This window comes from Paroedura picta, chromosome 8 (genome assembly GCF_049243985.1).
Source record: "Paroedura picta isolate Pp20150507F chromosome 8, Ppicta_v3.0, whole genome shotgun sequence".
NCBI classification, from domain to species: Eukaryota; Metazoa; Chordata; class Lepidosauria; order Squamata; family Gekkonidae; genus Paroedura; species Paroedura picta.
This window is the reverse complement of record NC_135376.1, coordinates 95,966,586-95,984,076: the sequence shown is the minus strand read 5'-3', so window position 1 is coordinate 95,984,076 and position 17,491 is coordinate 95,966,586. Positions and strand designations below refer to the sequence as shown.

Genomic DNA, 17,491 nt, shown 5'->3' with positions numbered 1-17,491 from the left:
AAACCCATTAACCCCGTTTAAAGGACATTCCAAATACAATAGACACGGTAAAAGCATAGCAAACAAAGTGATAAAACAACTCAATCCCCCTTCCCAGAAATCTAATAACCCACTATGGGGAAGGGAGAGGGAGGCCATCTGAAGGAACAAGGCAGTACAGTTACCCAAAAGCCATTTTGTAATTTTTCCATTTTCATCCAACAAGTTAACAAAATGAAAGTAGCTTTTAAGAAATATTTCCCTCCAATGTTCCAGTCTTGAGACAGCCTTTCCTTCTTTAAGCTTTGCTTCCTCCTAGGTTTGCTCCTAATCTGCTCACTCTCCATTTTAACAATTGAGTTTTAGGCCACCTTAACTCCTCCTTAAAGCCTTCTGGGAGGTCCTCCAAGTATGAGATTAAGGGATCCAATTTTTGGCTGTCGATCGTGGAAAGACTTGTGTAATTTTGGGCTCGCTCATCAATTTGCTTTAAATTGAAAGCTCTAATTTCCTGAAAATTGCTCACTTAGCCCAAATGCTCTATTTACTCCACCCTCATCATGGAACGAGATGGAAGTTTGAAACTATATCGCTTCTTCTGCTTGCATTTTGGATGAAAACGGAAAACAGATGGCTGAGAGCAAGAGCAAAAATGCTCAAAATGCCCTGCCAAGCAGAACTGGTATTTGGTTTGTAGCCGTTAGTGTATCTGGGTGGTTTTGCTTAAAATTAACATAGCTTCAAAACAATTTTAGAAGATTCCCAAGAGGAAAAAAGGAGGGGAATGGGCATTCATGGGTTTGGACTTACTCATTTAAATGATTTTTATAATAACTTTCAACAATGAGCTGTTATTTCCCCTCTGGCTCCCACTCCAAAGAACCCTGGGAAATGTGGTTCTCATCGCTCCTGCATTTCCCACAAAAATGGCGGGGCTCAGGAGAAGGCCTGACAGAGAAGCTGTTTCTGAAAACTTGCAGGGGTGGCCAAAATGTAGCTCTCTAGATGTCCATGGACTACAATTCCCATGAGCCCCTGCCTATCAGACACAGGAAAGAAGAAACTTTTTCTTAATCAGAAGGTGGTACCTGAGACTCTTCTTGATCTGTGAGCTGCCTTTGAGGTCACGGCATCTTGCTCCTCACAGCCCCACGTACAAGACAGCCCAGCTGCCTCCCTATTAATGTGCCAGCCCCATCCCTTCATTGACAAACTGCCCCTTCTCTCACCCCCCCCCAATGGTCACTGAGCTGCCCGCTCAGCTCCATGTAGTAGCATCACCAGTACTCACTGAACTGCAGCCAGAGGACATGGGCCTCTTCCTTCACCTTCACTTCCATTCCCTCCCCACACTATTTTACCTCTTGCTCCTTTAATAATGTCCTTTCTATTTTTTGACAGTTTTCACCACACACACCTCACTGCTTGCACCTGGATGGGCCAGTTCTGGTCCCCGGGCTGTATGATCTACTACTTTGCTGGATGTGACCATTTCTGGCTGCCATTTTTGGGCTGGCTCCACCTCCTTCAACAGCCATTTTGGGGCTATGCTCACCACACCATGTCAGAATTCCAAGGGTGCTTGCAGGCTCAAAAACGGTTGGGGATCCCTGCTCCAAGAGAAGGATCCCCAGAGGATGAGATTGTTGTGTGTGTCCCCCCCCACCACCACATTTTCCTTTTGTATGGGGCAAAGTAATGGGGCAGTAATTTTGGACACTGCTGCAGTTAGGGGAAAACCCGTGGCAGTGAACATCAGTGATGGGAATTCTGTATGTGTGGGGGAGGATGCATGCATGCTCAGGCACATGCTATTGTAAATATTGTGTATGACAGTTCCTGGACAATACACGTGCTTTGCAACTTGGGGAGCAGGTCTGTTTGGAATAATAAGTCCAATTCTATTAGACAGGGCTTACAACTGGGATAGTCTTCTCCGGATCACGGTTTGATATCGCAAGCGTAAGGTTGTATCTATGACACCCCTGTCTTAAGTTCATTTCATTTTGTCTTTTTCTGTGCTAAAACCAACTCAAAAATATCTGCAACATTAGAAGTCTTGAAAGAGGAATATTGAAGAATTTGCAACTGCTTTAATGGCATACTCATAAAAGTTAAGTTTTTAGTTCTGTTCAGTTGAGCGTTGTGTGCTATTCCAAAGTAAAGCTATCCTTTCTGCTTGCTTTTGCAGAGAAGACAATGTCGTGTATCTCTCGGGGCTGGGAACCCTGGGAATGGAAGTCTACGAACAGGTGCCAAAGCTGGACGCGGTGATCTTCCCAGCAGGGGCACACTGTGGATTGTTAGCAGGCTCAGCTGTGGCGCTAAAACATTTGGACCCAAATATTTCAGTAATCGTAAGCACTTTTAGAACTTTCTCTGATCTGCTGGAGAGTATCCATATGTGTTAGGGATGCCAGCCTCCAGGTAGGACCTGGGGATCCCCTGGAATTACTGCTCATCTCTAGGCAACAGAGATCAGTTCCCCCAGAGTAAATGGATGCTGTGGAAGGTGGACCTTGTGGCATTGTGCCCCACTGAAGTTCCTGTCCTCCCCAAATCTCCAGGAGTTTCCCAACCTGGAGCTGGCAACCCTAGCTTCCCATCCCAATAATGATGAAACAGGCAGCTTCAATAGGACAGCAGATCAAAATGGCTCCGGGTACCTGACTTGTATTGCTATTCCAAATTGGCTGGCAACCGAATTTGGATTTAGGCATGTTTCCAAAAGGGGGTGGGGTTTGTGCCACATGAGAAGAACCCTGCTGGATCAAACCAGCAGTCTGTCTAGCTCTGCATCCTATTTCATACGGCAGCCAATCAGCATATGTTATGTTTTAAATTGATATTAATTTATATCCTGCCCTTTCCCCCAATGGGGAACCAAAATGTCTTACATTGGTCTCCTTTTCCCTGTTTTACCATCACAACAACCCTCTGAGGTAGGTTAGACTAAACGTGTATGACTGGCCCAAGACCATCCAGTAAGCTTCCTGGGTCTGAGGATTGTAGTCTAGATCCTAGTCTGACGCTTTACACATATGTTAAACTAGCAAGCCAAGAAAGAGGGTTTAACCTCCCCTGCCTCGCGACATTAGAATTTTTATGGAGACGAAGTTTATCTATACGGACGAAAATTCAAACATTTGTATTCTCACTTGAGCGAGATCCCAGTTCAAACAGTGGCTCCTTACGACTGTTTGTATGTAGCTGCAGCTGGTAAATGAAGTTTTCAAAATGTCTTGGAATACTTTCTAGGCTGTGAAATATTCTAGACTAATGGCCCCCATCCTTTTTCGGACCAGGGACCGGTCAGGCGGGAAGGGGAAAGGGAGTTTGGGGTGCCAGCGCACCGGCGGGCACAAATGCGCATGCGTGGAGCTGCCATGCAAACACGCCTGCGCGGAGCTGCCACACCTATGTGTTTGCGCCCGCCAGTACCCCCCCCCCCCCCCGCAGAGTAGCGCTTGCTGTGCCAGGAGTGATCAGCTACTTTGTCAGCCGATCACTCCTGACGCAGTGAGTGCCGTGCTGGGGGTGGGGAGGGAGGTGCAGGTGGGTGCAAATGCACAGGCACGGAGCTGCCGCACCTGCACATTTGCGCCCGCCGGCGTGCCAGTGCCTGCACCTCCCTCTCCCCCACAACGCAGCGCTTGCTGTGCCGGGAGCGATCGGCCGCTTTGTCAGTGAGCGTCACACTGCGGGGGGGGGGGGGGAGGCGCGGGAGGGCACAAAGTCCAGAGTTGCCACACAGAAGATTTCCAGGGCATAAGCCAGCCATTTTCCTACCTTTTGACCACGAAGGAACCCTTAAAATATTTTTCAGCCTTTGAGGAACCCCAGAAGTGATGACATGCCCCTTCAGAGAAGTGGGCATGGAAGTAAGATGCGGGAGCCAGCCAGTCATTTACCATTTCCATTGTGGAGAGAGGGACTAGAGTCACTAGACCTGTAGAGCAACAGGGAAGTGGGCTCCTGTGACATCTAGAGATGTCAGCAGCCATCCGAACTTCTGGGGAAAGGCTGTGGGACACCTGGGGAGCTCTCACGTAACCAGAACCCTGGTTGGAAATCCCTGGCCCAAACTTTTGAGAGTTAGAGCAGTGTCTTCACTATCCTTAGTGAAGCAGTGAAAAATCTGCTATAGTCATGCCTCTTGTTCCCCTGTTTACCTGGAATTTCTCTTCCCCCCCCCCCTGCCTCGAGGGTGTGGAGTCAGAAGGGTTCCCTGTACTGCAGCAGTCTTTACACCTTGGCCAACCTGGTGAAGATCGCTCCCAAAGCATCCAGCCTTTCTACAGAGGTAAGAGCGCCCGACTGCTTTTGAATGCTATCTCATGGAAGAAAAGCAAAAATCAGCCATTATATTTCACAGCATTGACTCTTTATCCATAGTAGCTGAGGACCAGGCAGTGGGCAGGCATTTGTGGCGGGAAATGCTGTGGGGTGGGAAACCGTCAGGGAGGCCTAGCACTTCACCCTCCCCCTTTGCCTAGGCCAGGGGTAGTCAAACTGCGGCCCTCCAGATGTCCATGGACTACAATTCCCAGAAGCCTCCTGCCAGCGAATGCTGGCAGGGGGCTCCTGGGAATTGTAGTCCATGGACATCTGGAGGGCCGCAGTTTGACTACCCCTGGCCTAGGCCCTCCTCACTCCGTCCATTACAGCTGGCTTGGTGAGGTGAGAGGACAGCTGAGCGGGCCAGGTCCGAGCTGTAGCCATCACAAGAATGCTTATCTCATTATATGCGGTATAATGGGAAAGCATGGAAAGCTATTTCTCATTTCTGTTTGCAAACCGTGGGGAAAAATTAGCTACCAACATTAATTTTCTGTGTGTGTGTGTGTGTTTCTTTACCATGCAGATGTGAGTGGACCTTGTTTTGCTTCCAGTGCTTTGCAGCTGACGGAAAAATTTGTTGATAAGGTTGTAACAGTGAGGTAGGTACAGGAAATACAGTTGCGGCCTGAGGACTGTGGTCCTGTTTGGATGGCTACTTATCCTTTTCTGCAATGCTTTTAACCCCTGTTCGTATTTAGCTGAGTGGAGGGGGGAAATGGGGGAGGCATTGATGGACAACAGGATATTAATTCGTGCAGGAAGCAATGTTCTTATGCTCTAGGCCAGTGGTCCCCAACCTTTTTATCACTGGGGACCGGTCAACGCTTGACAATTTTACTAAGGCCCGGGGGGGGTAGTCTTTTGCCGAGGGACGTTGCCGCTGCTTGAGCCCCTGCTCCACTTGCTTTCTTGCCAGCACCCCTGACCTCCTGCTGGGGGGCGCTGCCTGCAGCAGCTGTGCAGTGCCACGCCGAGGGGGAGCCCCAGCCATGGCGGCCACTGGAGAGCACCAAACGTGAGCCGGTGGCAGAGTGGCAGGGCAGCCCCCAAGGCAGCAGCCAGGGAGGAGGATGAGGAGGAGCCGCAGCTCAGTACCGACTGATCTACGGACTGGGACCGGTCCCCGGACCGGGGGTTGAGGACCACTGCTCTAGGCCAGGGGTAGTCAAACTGTGGCCCTCCAGATGTCCATGGACTACAATTCCCATGCTGTCAGGGGCTCATGGGAATTGTAGTCCATGGACATCTGGAGGGCCGCAGTTTGACTACCCCTGCTAGGCATTTTCAGTTAAAAACCAGAGACTTGGGTATTCCTAGGGATTTCCGCACAGTGGTCCAAATGGCACGACGCCAGCAACCTGCAATAGCATAATATCAATTCACGCTATTCCTCCCCTCCGCACTTCGCCTTCCTGCCATGTCTTCCCATTCACATGTGCTGCACAAACAGCAAATGAGAAAGCGAGGCACTATTTCACTCACCTGTCAATCAACAGGGCCAACCAATGGGTGGTTTGTTGGTCTCGCACCTTTTTTTTTAAACTTGAGGCTTACATGTAACAATGTGTATTCAGTTCTATGAAAATGCAGTGCGATGTTATTTATTTATCATTTATTGATTTTTCAGATTTCTTTACCGCCCCTCATGACAGGTCATCTCGGGACAGTTTACAAATAAAAAATAATAAAAATACAGCTTAAAAGCCCATAAAACCCTTAATTATACAAAACTAAAAAAGACCAAGAGAAAGATGACAGCAAATTTCTACAGCCCAGTGACTGTTCCAGCCAGGTCACCGTGGATGTTCCTATAATCCTGTCCATTCGGGCAGGTCATACATATGCGGAAGGATCCACAGATGTCATTTCTGGACACCGCCCTGGCCTCAACCAAAGGCCTGGCAGAAGAGCTCCATCTTGCAGGCCCTGCGGAACCCAGCGACCTCCGCCAGGGTCCTTAGTTCTTCCAGGCTCATATGTTCCTTCTGGTTGTTGCCTACTGCTTGTCTGCCGGTGGGATCGCGCTTTTTTGGGTGATGAAACCACCTTTTGCATTTCCCAAAGTCGCACTTTAAAATGGAGGATGCAGCTTGCTGGCTGCTGCCCAGATGCTGGATGTAGGCAACATCATGGGAAGGGGCCAGAATATGCTGCCAACATTCGGCAAACATTTATCTACATTTATCGCATGCGGAAATGCCCCTAGAGTGTTATGTCACTTCCAGTTCTGAAAGAGGGAAATAAAGGATGGCATGCATCCTTTATTTTCTAAATTCAATACGTACTGCAGAAAAGCCTGATGTTTAAACTTGTTTGTTTCTTGCACAGTGTATGGTACAGAATAGTTAGCAGGATTCCCTGGAGGGCTGAGCGAAAGCAGCAAGGAGGCTGTTTGTCTTGGCTGAGCAAAGCACTCTTTGGGGGGCATAGTGAGCTAGGTGGCCCAAAGGTCCTTTAAAACCAAAACCTTGAACCTGATCCGGGCTAGTACAGCTGCCTGAGAACAGGTAAGATGTGGGTCCTCTAAGGTTCTCCTAGTGAGGATTCTTGGTGCCACAATCTGGACCTGCTGCAGATTCCAGATCAAGGTCAAGGACAGGCTGGAGGTCGACTGTAATAGCCGATCTTGATCTTGATCCACCACCTGGAGATTGGCAAGCCTACCCCAAAAAAGGCATAGCAATAATACCAGTTTGTTCACAAGTGTCCTGCATAGTGCAGGGGGTTGGACTAGATGACCCATGAGGTCCCTTCCAACTTTATGATTCTATGATTCTATGATTCTAAGTGTAAAAGGAGGAGGGGGTAGGAGGTGCTTGTTGGTTTTCATATGACCCCCCTCTCCCTCCAAAACAATGAAAATGGTATTTGTTCCACCAGACTCCCATATTGTCCTAAGTGGACTTTTCAGTGGGTTTTGCTCAGGAGCAGACTGTGCTTTAACGGATGAAACAGAGAGGATTCAAGTGATGTGGTCCTTTGATTGGACATTGCCCCCCCTCCCCTTCCTTTTCAGAGAGGAGGACATTCTTGTTTCCATGCTGAGGCTGCTGGAGTATGAGCGGGCCACCATAGACGCAGAAGGGGCCATTGGGCTTGCAGCAGTGCTTGCTGGGAAACTGCCGGACCTGAAGGGCAAAAGGTACAGAAATGATCACTTGGATGGTGAAGAAAAAACAAGAATTGTGCTTTCAGACACCATGTCCATTGTCCTGTGTCATTCATTCTCCCTGATTCCCGTTTACTGTGAGGGAGAACATGCCCGGGAGCAAAAGCCTATCTGTCGTTAAAATATCAAAGTGAACCCAGGGGTTTCATGTTGCTCTTCTCTAAAACCTTTGCCCTATTATTCCACTCAAAGCCTATGGATTCCAACATCACAGATTGATGGAGGATGGGTCTATCAGTGGCTACTAGCCATGGGGACTACAGGAACCATTATGTTTAGAGGTAGTATACCTTTGTATTATAGTGCCAGGAGTCATCATCAGCAGATGACCTCAGCCTCTCTACCCTGATGACAGACCTCCCAAGTAACTGGTTGGCCACTATGTGAGACAGGATGCTGGACTAGATGGACCGTCACGGGTCTGATCCAGCAGGGCTCTTCTGATGTTCTTATGAAGGCCTTGGTTTCTCTGGCCTGTTGCTGGCCCTCTAGAGCAGGGGTAGTCAGCCTGTGGTCCTCCAGATGTTCATGGACTACAATTCCCATGAGCCAATGCCAGAATTTGCTGGCATGAGCTCATGGGAATTGTAGGCCATGAATGTCTGGATGACCACAGGTTGACTACCCCTGCTCTAGAGAAACTGGTTGGCCACTGTGTGAGACAGAATGCTGGACTAGATGGACCCTCACTGGTCAGATCCAGCAGGGCTCTTCTGATGTTGCTATGAAGGCCTTGGTCTCTCTGCCCTGTTGCTGGCCCTCCAGTGGAACTGGTTGGCCACTGTGTGAGGCAGGAGGCTGGACTGGATGGACCCTCATTGATCTGATCCAGCAGGGCTCTTCTGATGTTGCTATGAAGGCCTTGGTCTCTCTGCCCTGTTGCTGGCCCTGCAGTGGAACTGGTTGGCCACTGTGTGAGGCAGGAGGCTGGACTGGATGGACCCTCATTGATCAGATCCAGCAGGGCTCTTCTGATGTTGCTATGAAGGCCTTGGTCTCTCTGCCCTGTTGCTGGCCCTGCAGTGGAACTGGTTGGCCACTGTGTGAGGCAGGAGGCTGGACTAGATGGACCCTCATTGATCTGATCCAGCAGGGCTCTTCTGATGTTCTTATCAGTCAACTTCACCTCAAGTAACTCAGCAAGAATGGATCCTGATTAGTGTTACTTTGTTTTGAATTACACTGTAAAAATTATTAACATTATAAAAAAAAACAAATCTGTCACCTGGCTACTGACTTGATTAATGAATTGACTAAATGCTGGAGGCCTGAATGGGAGCAATAGAGGTTCAACCTTTGCTTTCTAGCACTTGCATTCTTGTATTATCCCCACTAATTACTACCCTGGTGGGTCGGTTGTTCAGCAACCATCAGTAGCATCCAGCCTCATTGCAGTTCGGCTTCCTCCACCAAGCTGTAGGGGATGGGGACCCAGCTACTCTCCCGTCAAACCATTCAGCTCTCGGATTTGTGTCAGGAGGTGGCTCCTGTAAATGGGCCTTGGGTCCCTAACCTTTTCCAGCCTGCATTCTTTTGGAGTTCCCACACAGGGCGGCAGGCAGCCCTTCAAAATGGCTGCTGCAGGAGGCAGACGGAATGTCAGGCAATGATGTCATGCATTGTCATCCAGGCAGAAACTTTAACAGGATGACCTTGAAAAGCAATCTATTGTTAATAATATTTCCCGGCCTACACACAGCTTACCTTCTGTCAGGTAGTGAAGACCACTGAGCGGCAGGGGCAGCTGCTGCTGAAACAACTGTTTAAAAATCTGCACAGCCAATCAGGCACCATCTGGCCTCGCCCTCTGTCTAAACGCTTGGCCCGGCCCCAGGCAAAGGGTCCCTTGGAGACTTTCTCTCTAGTTAAAGAGCCAGCTTGGCAGCAGCAGATAAACATTTTGAGTCACAAAATAGAAATCAAAGCATATAAATATTGGGCTGCAGCGTATAGATGTTTTCAGTCAAATAATAGCTATCAAAGCAGTCAAATAGTAGCTATCGAAATGTTTTCAGTCAAATAGTAGCTATTCAGTCAAATAATAGCTATTTCAGTCAAATAATAGCCCTGCCCTGCCCTGCCAGAGTGGACTGACTTTCCTGAGAAAGTTCCCCAGGGGTGGCTGCAGGAAGCTAGGAACAAGCACAGGCAATCTCCAGCAGCCCTGCAAGCTCTGCAGGAGTCCCTCAGCTCAGGACAGTGTCAGAGCAGGTCTGAAGAGCTCTCTCCAAGCCTGGCTGGTTCCTGGGCTACTTTAACACCTATTTCTGGCCCTGCCGCAGTGTCCATAGCAAAAGGGAGGGCCTTGTATAATTAAGGTTGCCTGAGGAGGGTGGGGTTGGGAAGGGAAGGGGCTTCAGCAGGGGACAGTGCAGGGGCGGCCAAACTGTGGCTCTCCAGATGTCCATGGACTACAATTCCCATGAGCCCCTGCCAGCATGCGCTGGCAGGGGCTCATGGGAATTGTAGTCCATGGACATCTGGAGAGCCACAGTTTGGCCACCCCTGGTATAGCATCATGGAGTGTGCCCTCCAAAGCAGCTGTTTTCTCTGCAGAACTGACCTGGAATTTGGGACCCTGGTATATTCCAATGTTTTTTGAGACAGGTGTATCACACTAGATTATGAATTTTTAAGAAAGCCGTTGGAAAACCCTATTGTGTACCAGAAAAACAACCTGGCCTCTTATTTCCCGTTCCCTCTTGCAGAGTGGCTGTCGTTGTGTGCAGCGGGAACCTGGAGCTCCCTGTCATGCGGCAGTGCATAGACCGCGCCCTCACCCTTGACAACCGCGTGTGCAAATTCTCCCTCCTGGTTTCGAGCTCGCTGGGAGATATTTCTAAGCTGCTGGAGATCTTGGCTCGAGAGGAAGCAAGGTAGCCTAGAAGGAGATCTTGAAGCAGTGGGCTGTCATGCCGGAGGGGGGACACCAGAGAAACGTCACGTCCAAAGAGGAATCAATGGGGGCTTCTTTTGGCTGTAATTTCTCCATTGCTTTTTCTGGGGGAAAAAGTTCAAGATGGCTTCTGAAAGCTGTATGTTTATGAGAAATAGTTAGCTGATGCGTTTTTTAAAATACTGAACACTCAAACAGCAGATACAAACTGGTCAGAGTGGCAGATCCAACATTAACATCTGAATCCAAGGCTTTTTAAGAAATGGTAAAGGGATAGGATACTTTCCCACCACCCCCACTACCTGCTGAGCTTTTCCTTGGAGTGTTCCCTGGGCAGAGTCTGCACTTACTTTGTTTATTCCATTGTGGATCCTGCTGAATCCAGATCGATTTGAACTCGGGTCTTCCTCTATTCCCCCTCTCCCCATTGAAACAGAAAAGTGTTCTGCACATGGTTAGGGAAGCTCAGAAGGGCGGGGGGGGGGGAGAGAAGCCAAGCACAGCAGGAGCCTCTGTTTTTCTTTTCTTGAATGAATGACATTGAATAGTTTCATTTGCCCCGGAATGCATCATCAGGAGATCATCCAAAGCATTCATGTTTTATAAACATCCTTGATTTGTGCACATTGTATATCCTGCAAGAAAATAAATGCACTAGCAGCTTTCTTTGAGTAGTCCCATCTCTGATCCTAACCCTAACCCTTCCAGAATTACAACTGATCTCCAGAAGACAGAGGTCAGTTTGCAGCAGAAAATAGCTGCTTTAGAGGGTGGACTTGATGGCCTTATACCAGGTTGGGCTCCCTCTTTTCCTGAAATTCTGCCCTCCCCAAGCTCCACCCCCACATCTCTAGCAGTTTCAACCTGGTAAGGCTACAGTCACTCAGGGTAGAAATAATGACAACGGGCACATGGAAGTCATGTTGTCGGGCTGCCATTACCTGCCATATGCACACCCATCTGTTCTTCCTTCAGTCAATCCAGTTTGGTAGATCTTTCAAGCAGGACTCTGGGAAAGCTGTAAACTGGCTTCCAAGGGTGTGTCACTAGCCAGAGGCATGCTTTGGCTGGCCTTGAATGGAGACCATAAATAATATATCCTCTGAATGAGCAGGTGGGCTTCAGCCCTCCGGGAAGGCTAATTTCTGCAAAGCAAAAGCTGTCTCATTACTTTTGTTTGTGGACCACGCTGCTGTCATTCCAGCACCTACACATCCCTAAGTAATACACCACTGTGCCCATAAAGTAGGGGACAGAGGCAGATTCGAGTCCAGTAGCATCCTGGTGAGCAACAAAACATTCATGGTAGAAGCTTACAGAACTCAAAGCTCCCTCTATCAGGTACAAGTTGAAATGGATCAAAATTCCTCCTTGTCTCAGATGAAGAGAACTGTGTCTCCATAAATGGGATTGCTAGGTTCCTCCTGGCAACCAGCAGGGGTGGAGGGTGGGCTCACTGGGAGCAGCAGGGAGACCCATTCGACATATAGCGATGAGTCCATGTCACTGCTCACATGACCTGGAGGTGACATCATCGCGTCAGAGGCACTGGGGTGACACTCTAGTATTTGGGACAAAACTCTATGGTAAATTTGGCTTCTACCAAAGAGTTTTTGCCAAAATTCCAGAGTGTTGCCCTGGCATCTTGGATGTAATGGTGATACTTCCTGGTCACATGGACAGTGATGTAGACACATTGCTGCATGTTGGAGGGACTTCCTTCTTTGGTGGGATACCTCCCCTCCCCCATGCCAGCCAGCCAGCTGGTGGAAGGGATGTGGGATCCGGCAGCATGGGATCTCCACATCAACCAGTGGGGTAGGGTGGGGGTCCTGGCAACCCTGTCCTGAAATCTTATACCCTGAAATCCTTGTTGGTCTCTAAGATGCCTCTATATTTGAATCTAGCTTTTCTGCAGACCAACAGGGCTGACCCTCCTGAAATGGTCTCCATAGAAGGGGGCACGTATAAGTCCAGCCCCAGAGAGTGAAGAATGAGGATCCAATGTCATCAGGTTAAGGGCTTAGTCCGGCTTCGCCAAACAGAGAAGACAATTTGCAGGACTCAGGCTCTACTGCAGACTTAGCCTATTTTGTGCAAATGCAGTCAAAATTATTACAAAAGCTGACAGTGTGAGACTGTGCCTGGATGTGTTGAGATCTTATAAATATATCTTAAATCTGTTTTGTTTCAGAGTTTTGGACATCAAACAAGAACACTCGTACATAACATCTGATCTGTTTACAAGTGAGGTAAGGAAAAATTTGGTCCCGAGGAAAGGGAGCAAGGCATAGCCCTCTCTTCTTGGGTTTTGGAAGCTAAACAAGGTTGGTGCTCAGATGGGAGACCACCAAGGAAGGTTCTGCGGAGGAAGGCCATGACCAGCCCCCTCTGCTTCTCCCTTGCCTTGAAAGACCTTTGCTGGGGTCGCCATAGGTCTTGGATGGGAGACCACCAAGGAAGGCTCTGCGGAGGAAGGCTATGACCAGCCCCCTCTGCAATGTAGAGACCCATCTAGCTGGCGTGTGAGCTGGCGAGTCATCATTACCACGCTCCCCCGAGTGAAAAAAAAATCCCCCCCCCCGCACGGGCGCGATTTTTGGCTGAAATTAAAGGGAACTTGCAAACGGGGCTGTGTTGTGCTTGGGGACTAGGGGCGCTTTAAAGCACTTCTGTGGAGGGACTGTAGCCGGAGAAGCCTCCCTGGGTGAATGAAGCCTCGCTGGTTCGTTGCTTTCCGCGCTCACTCCGAGGAAAAGAAATGGAGCACTTCGCCGGAAGTTCGGAGAAGAGAGCCAGGGGGAGGGACTTTGTTGCAACCGCTACATTGAGAACGTACAGGTCTTTTTCGCAAGTGTTGCAGGTTGTTGGCAAGAGTGTAGCGATTTTCGGAGGGTGAATCCACTTTTCTGGATTCCCTGGAAATCGCTACAACGAAGCGATTTTGGCGCTAGTGTTGCAGGAGTGTTGCAGATTGCTCACGACGTCATGCGGAACGTAGTTTTAATGGCGAAAACAAAATGTAATACTAGTGCTATATTAAAGTCATGTGGAATGGCCCTCAGTTTGTGAGCCGTTCCAACATTACATGGGGAGCGGGACATTTCCTGACTCACGTGGGTGGGTGGTGCAATATCTGTGGCGTGGTTTGGTTTTCTTGTTTTACATAGCATTTGTTCAGGATTTTGGCCAGCTCTGGACAATTTTCACCATCCCCAAGGGGCCATTTTCATTTTGTTGGGAGATTGCCACACCACCATATTTATAGCTGAAGTCTCCAATTGGTTCCAGATTTCTGGAGCTTTTCACAGCCAGCAGGGGATGCATACTAAAAGATGCTTTTAAAATTTACTAGGCATTCTACAGAGAAGAATATTTTTGCAGAGGAATACTGGGTTCAGTGAAAATGGATGCTCAAGGGCTAAACTGGAAGTCTTATAATATATGTGCCCGGCTCCAGACCCACTGAACTTGCTGTTTCCCTTTCCCAGTGAGAGATGGTGGGGCAGGCACTTACCAGGGAGGGGGCAACAATAATCACCACTGCAAGACACCCCCACCCACCAGAATGGGTGTCATCACACAGCAACAATGATCAGTCCCCCCTCCCTTCTGACCTTCAGTGCCAGAGATCCCAACACTTACATGCTTTTTGCCCATCTCCAAGGGTCTTGTAAGGGTGCATTTGCATTCTAGGCTTTGTAATTGTTTGGTTAGGCTACCCAAGCAGCACCTTGTCTCTAACCGTGAAGGTCTCTGGGAGCTTTCTGGGTTCTCGGATTAGTCTTTGCTTATCCTGCCTTCAGCTTCTTATTAATCAGCTTGATACTTCCTTTGTCTCCCTGGCTTAAGCCTTCTACAGTTTTAGAGTTGCCAACCTCCAGGCAGGGCCTAGAGATCTCCCAGAATTACAGTGGATTTCAGCATACAGAGACCAGGGTTCCCCTGGAGAAAATAGGAGTATCATGGGGTGGACTCTATATACCATTGTAAACTGCTGACCTCCCTCCTGACCCCAAACCTTGCCCTCCCAAGCACCAGCCTCAAACATCTAGGAATTTCCTAACCCAGAACTGGCATCCAAGATCCTTTTTGCTATCAGCTCTCTAGCTATCTCCATACTGGCTGTCCACCCTTTACAGTTGCCAAAATCCTAGTGGGGCCCATAGATCTCATAGAATCATAGAGTTGGGATCTCCAGGATCATCTAGTCCAACCCCCTGCACAATACAGGAACTTACAACTACCTGCCCACCCACAGTGACATCAATTTCATGCCCAAGTGGTCCCCCCCCCCAAAAAAAAATCTCCAGAATCTAGCCTGGCCTGGAGGAAATGCACCTCCCATCCCACAGTGGCAATCAGCAATTTCTTGGGTATGCAAGGAAGGGCCACAAGAGACAAACACTGGCACATCCCTTCCTGCCCACCCACTCACCACCTGCCTAAGTTCACAGAATCAGCATTTCTGTGAGTTTTTAGCCTCTGCCTAAAAACTTCCAAAGAAGGAGAACCCACCACCTCCCAAGGAAGCCTGTTCCACTGAGGAACCTCTGTAACTGCAGAAACTTTTCCCAGCTGTTTAGCCGAAAATGCTTTTGAATTAATTTGAACCCATTCATTCTGGTCTGAACCTCTAGGGCAACAGAAAACAACTCTGCTCCATCCTCTATATGACAGCCCCTCAAGTATTTGAAAATGGTGATCATATCACTTCTTAGTTGATCTCTATCCAGACTAAACAGACCAAGAGCCCTCAACCTTTCGTCATTGGTCTCTATACCCCTCACCACCTCCGTAGTCCTCCTCTGGACATGTTCCAGTTTTCTATCTTTCTTCAGTTCTGGTGCTCAAAACTGAACACAGTACTCCAACCAGAGTGGAGTAACGCGGTAACATCACCTCCCATGCTCTGGACACTCTAGTTCTTTTGATATGGCCCCAAATCCCATTCGCCTTTTTAGCTACTGAGTCACACTACTGACTCATGTTCAGTGTCTGGACTACTAAGACCCCGAGATCCTTTTCACACATACTACTGTCAAGACAAGTCTCACCCACCCTATAGTGATGCATTTGTTTTTTCCTACCTAGATGCAGCTATTACAGTTGATTTCCAGATGACAGAGTTCACGTTCCCTAGAGAAAATGGCTGCTTTGGGGGGTGGAATGTTTTCCATTGTACCCCAATGAGGATTCTCCTCCCCAAAAAACCTTGCCCTCCCTGGCTCCACCTCCAACCACCCAAATCTGCAGGTATTTTCCTACCCAGAGTTGGCACCCCCCACCCTTGGTGTCTCTCTCTCACCTCCTTGCTGACAATACCCTTTGTTCATGGAGTCTGTGCTTGGTCAAAATTCTAATCAGATAACCCCGCCCCTTTGCTTGGTGAACATTCCGTGACATCACAAGCACTTCTCCAATGGCTGCAGGGCAAGAAGCAGGCTGGCAACAGGGTTATTACATGTTTTTGGACTCCAAACCAGCCACTTTCTTCCAAATGCTAGATCTCACTTTCCAGCTCGTGTGTGTAGCTGTGCCAAAATACACATGAACTAAAGCAGGGATGGGTTAAAATAATTTGCAAACTCAGTCAAGCTGCCAGACTGGATTAGAAATGTACATTTTCTCGTCATTTAGAAGTCGCTGTTTTCATTTTTCAGCTGTAATTTTCTTTGGCTCTCCCATTCATGGCTGCAGATCTTGATAGCTGAAGGACACATAATATGTTTGGTCAAAGGGAGGAAATTGGATGGATAACAGATGTTAGATCATAAAATTTCCCCATAAATAGGCTGCTTTGCAGTTAGGAACACAAATCTAAGATGAACTCATCCTGAAATCAAAGTCATGTAAAAATGTCACCCGGGTCCAGTCCTGGGTCAGACCTGCCCCCCTCCCCTGCACCTTCTTGAGCACTGAAGCGACTGCTCTCCCCCCCCCCCCCCAGCTGTTTTGGCACTTGAAAAGCCCATGGGTGAGGAATGCTGTGCTGCTGGCCCTCATGGCCTTCCTTAATGACCTTGAAATGGCGGCAGCCTTGTGGCTGTAGTGGGACCCTTCGCCTGCCACTTGTGCTTGGGATCTGCAGTCAGGAGGAGATGGGTTTGCACACTCTTGTATCACATCTACCCCAGTTATTCTTTTCCCTTCCCTCTTGCCTTTCTGCCAAGGACCTCCATGTACTGAAGGGCCTCCAATGCAGATTTGCCAGACGCCAGGTGGGTCCGGGATAAAACTGTCATTTCCTCAAGGATGAAGCCAAAAATAAAAATCACACGAGGCTGAATAATAAAGTCTGGCTTATAGGAGTGCCAAGTTGATATTTTAAGATCAACCAATTATTATCTTAACAGAGGAGAATTTATACTTACAAGCACTGAGGGAGAAAAATGAGAATTGTACCCAGGAACTCGTTCTGGTGACTCCTTCTCATCAAATAATTCCTTTAAAAAATGAGATTTTTCATACAGACTTTATTATTCAGCCTTCCGTGAGTCTTATTTTTATAGTCTCCAGGTGGGGCCTGGAGACCTCCCGCTCTTGATATCCAGACAACAGAGATCCTGGAGAAACAGACTGGGGTTTTTTGGGGAGGGGGTCTGCATCCTACTATTGTGCCTCCCCAGCTCAGCCTAGCCCTGCAGTCCCCAGGCTCCAGTCCTCAGATTTCCAGATGTTCCCCTCCCTACAGGTATTTTCCCACCCAGATCTGGCAACCCACAAAAAGGAAGAAAAGGTGGACAGACTTGCTTTCTCAAGATCTGAAGCATATATTTACCCTGCAGGCTCTGCAAGCTGTTCAGGGCTCTCTCCCTTCTTCATGTTATTCTCAAAACAATCCTGTGATGTGCATTTCACTGAGCAAGAGAGAGAGAAAGAGAAAGAAAGAGAGAGATTCAAAGTTATTAAGGGAGCCTGGAGTCCCAGGGAAGACCTAAACCTAGAGCAACAAGGTCCTCCTACTCTGAGATTTAGCCACTGCATCACATTGGTGACAAGATCTGGAGTCAAAGGAAGAGCTGTGTGTTCTTTTGGATCCCAAAGCCTGTCCTGATGTTATCAGCAACTGATTTTAATCTTTAGCAAAAATTAAAATTATGTTT

The 17,491-nt window shown here is 48.4% G+C and overlaps 1 protein-coding gene across 5 annotated transcripts in view; it reads left to right on the top strand.

The window, feature by feature from the left end:
* LOC143843986 (L-threonine ammonia-lyase-like) overlaps positions 1-17,491 on the top strand; it is a 65,145-nt gene that overhangs the window by 35,073 nt on the left and 12,581 nt on the right. For all 5 annotated transcript variants that reach the window (XM_077350881.1, XM_077350880.1, XM_077350878.1 and 2 more), the window contains 6 exons: positions 2,171-2,336; positions 4,186-4,282; positions 4,844-4,919; positions 7,337-7,462; positions 10,198-10,365; positions 12,580-12,637. In XM_077350881.1, the coding sequence (XP_077206996.1) occupies positions 2,171-2,336; positions 4,186-4,282; positions 4,844-4,919; positions 7,337-7,462; positions 10,198-10,365; positions 12,580-12,637 (691 nt within the window). The remainder of the gene's footprint in view (positions 1-2,170; positions 2,337-4,185; positions 4,283-4,843; positions 4,920-7,336; positions 7,463-10,197; positions 10,366-12,579; positions 12,638-17,491) is intronic.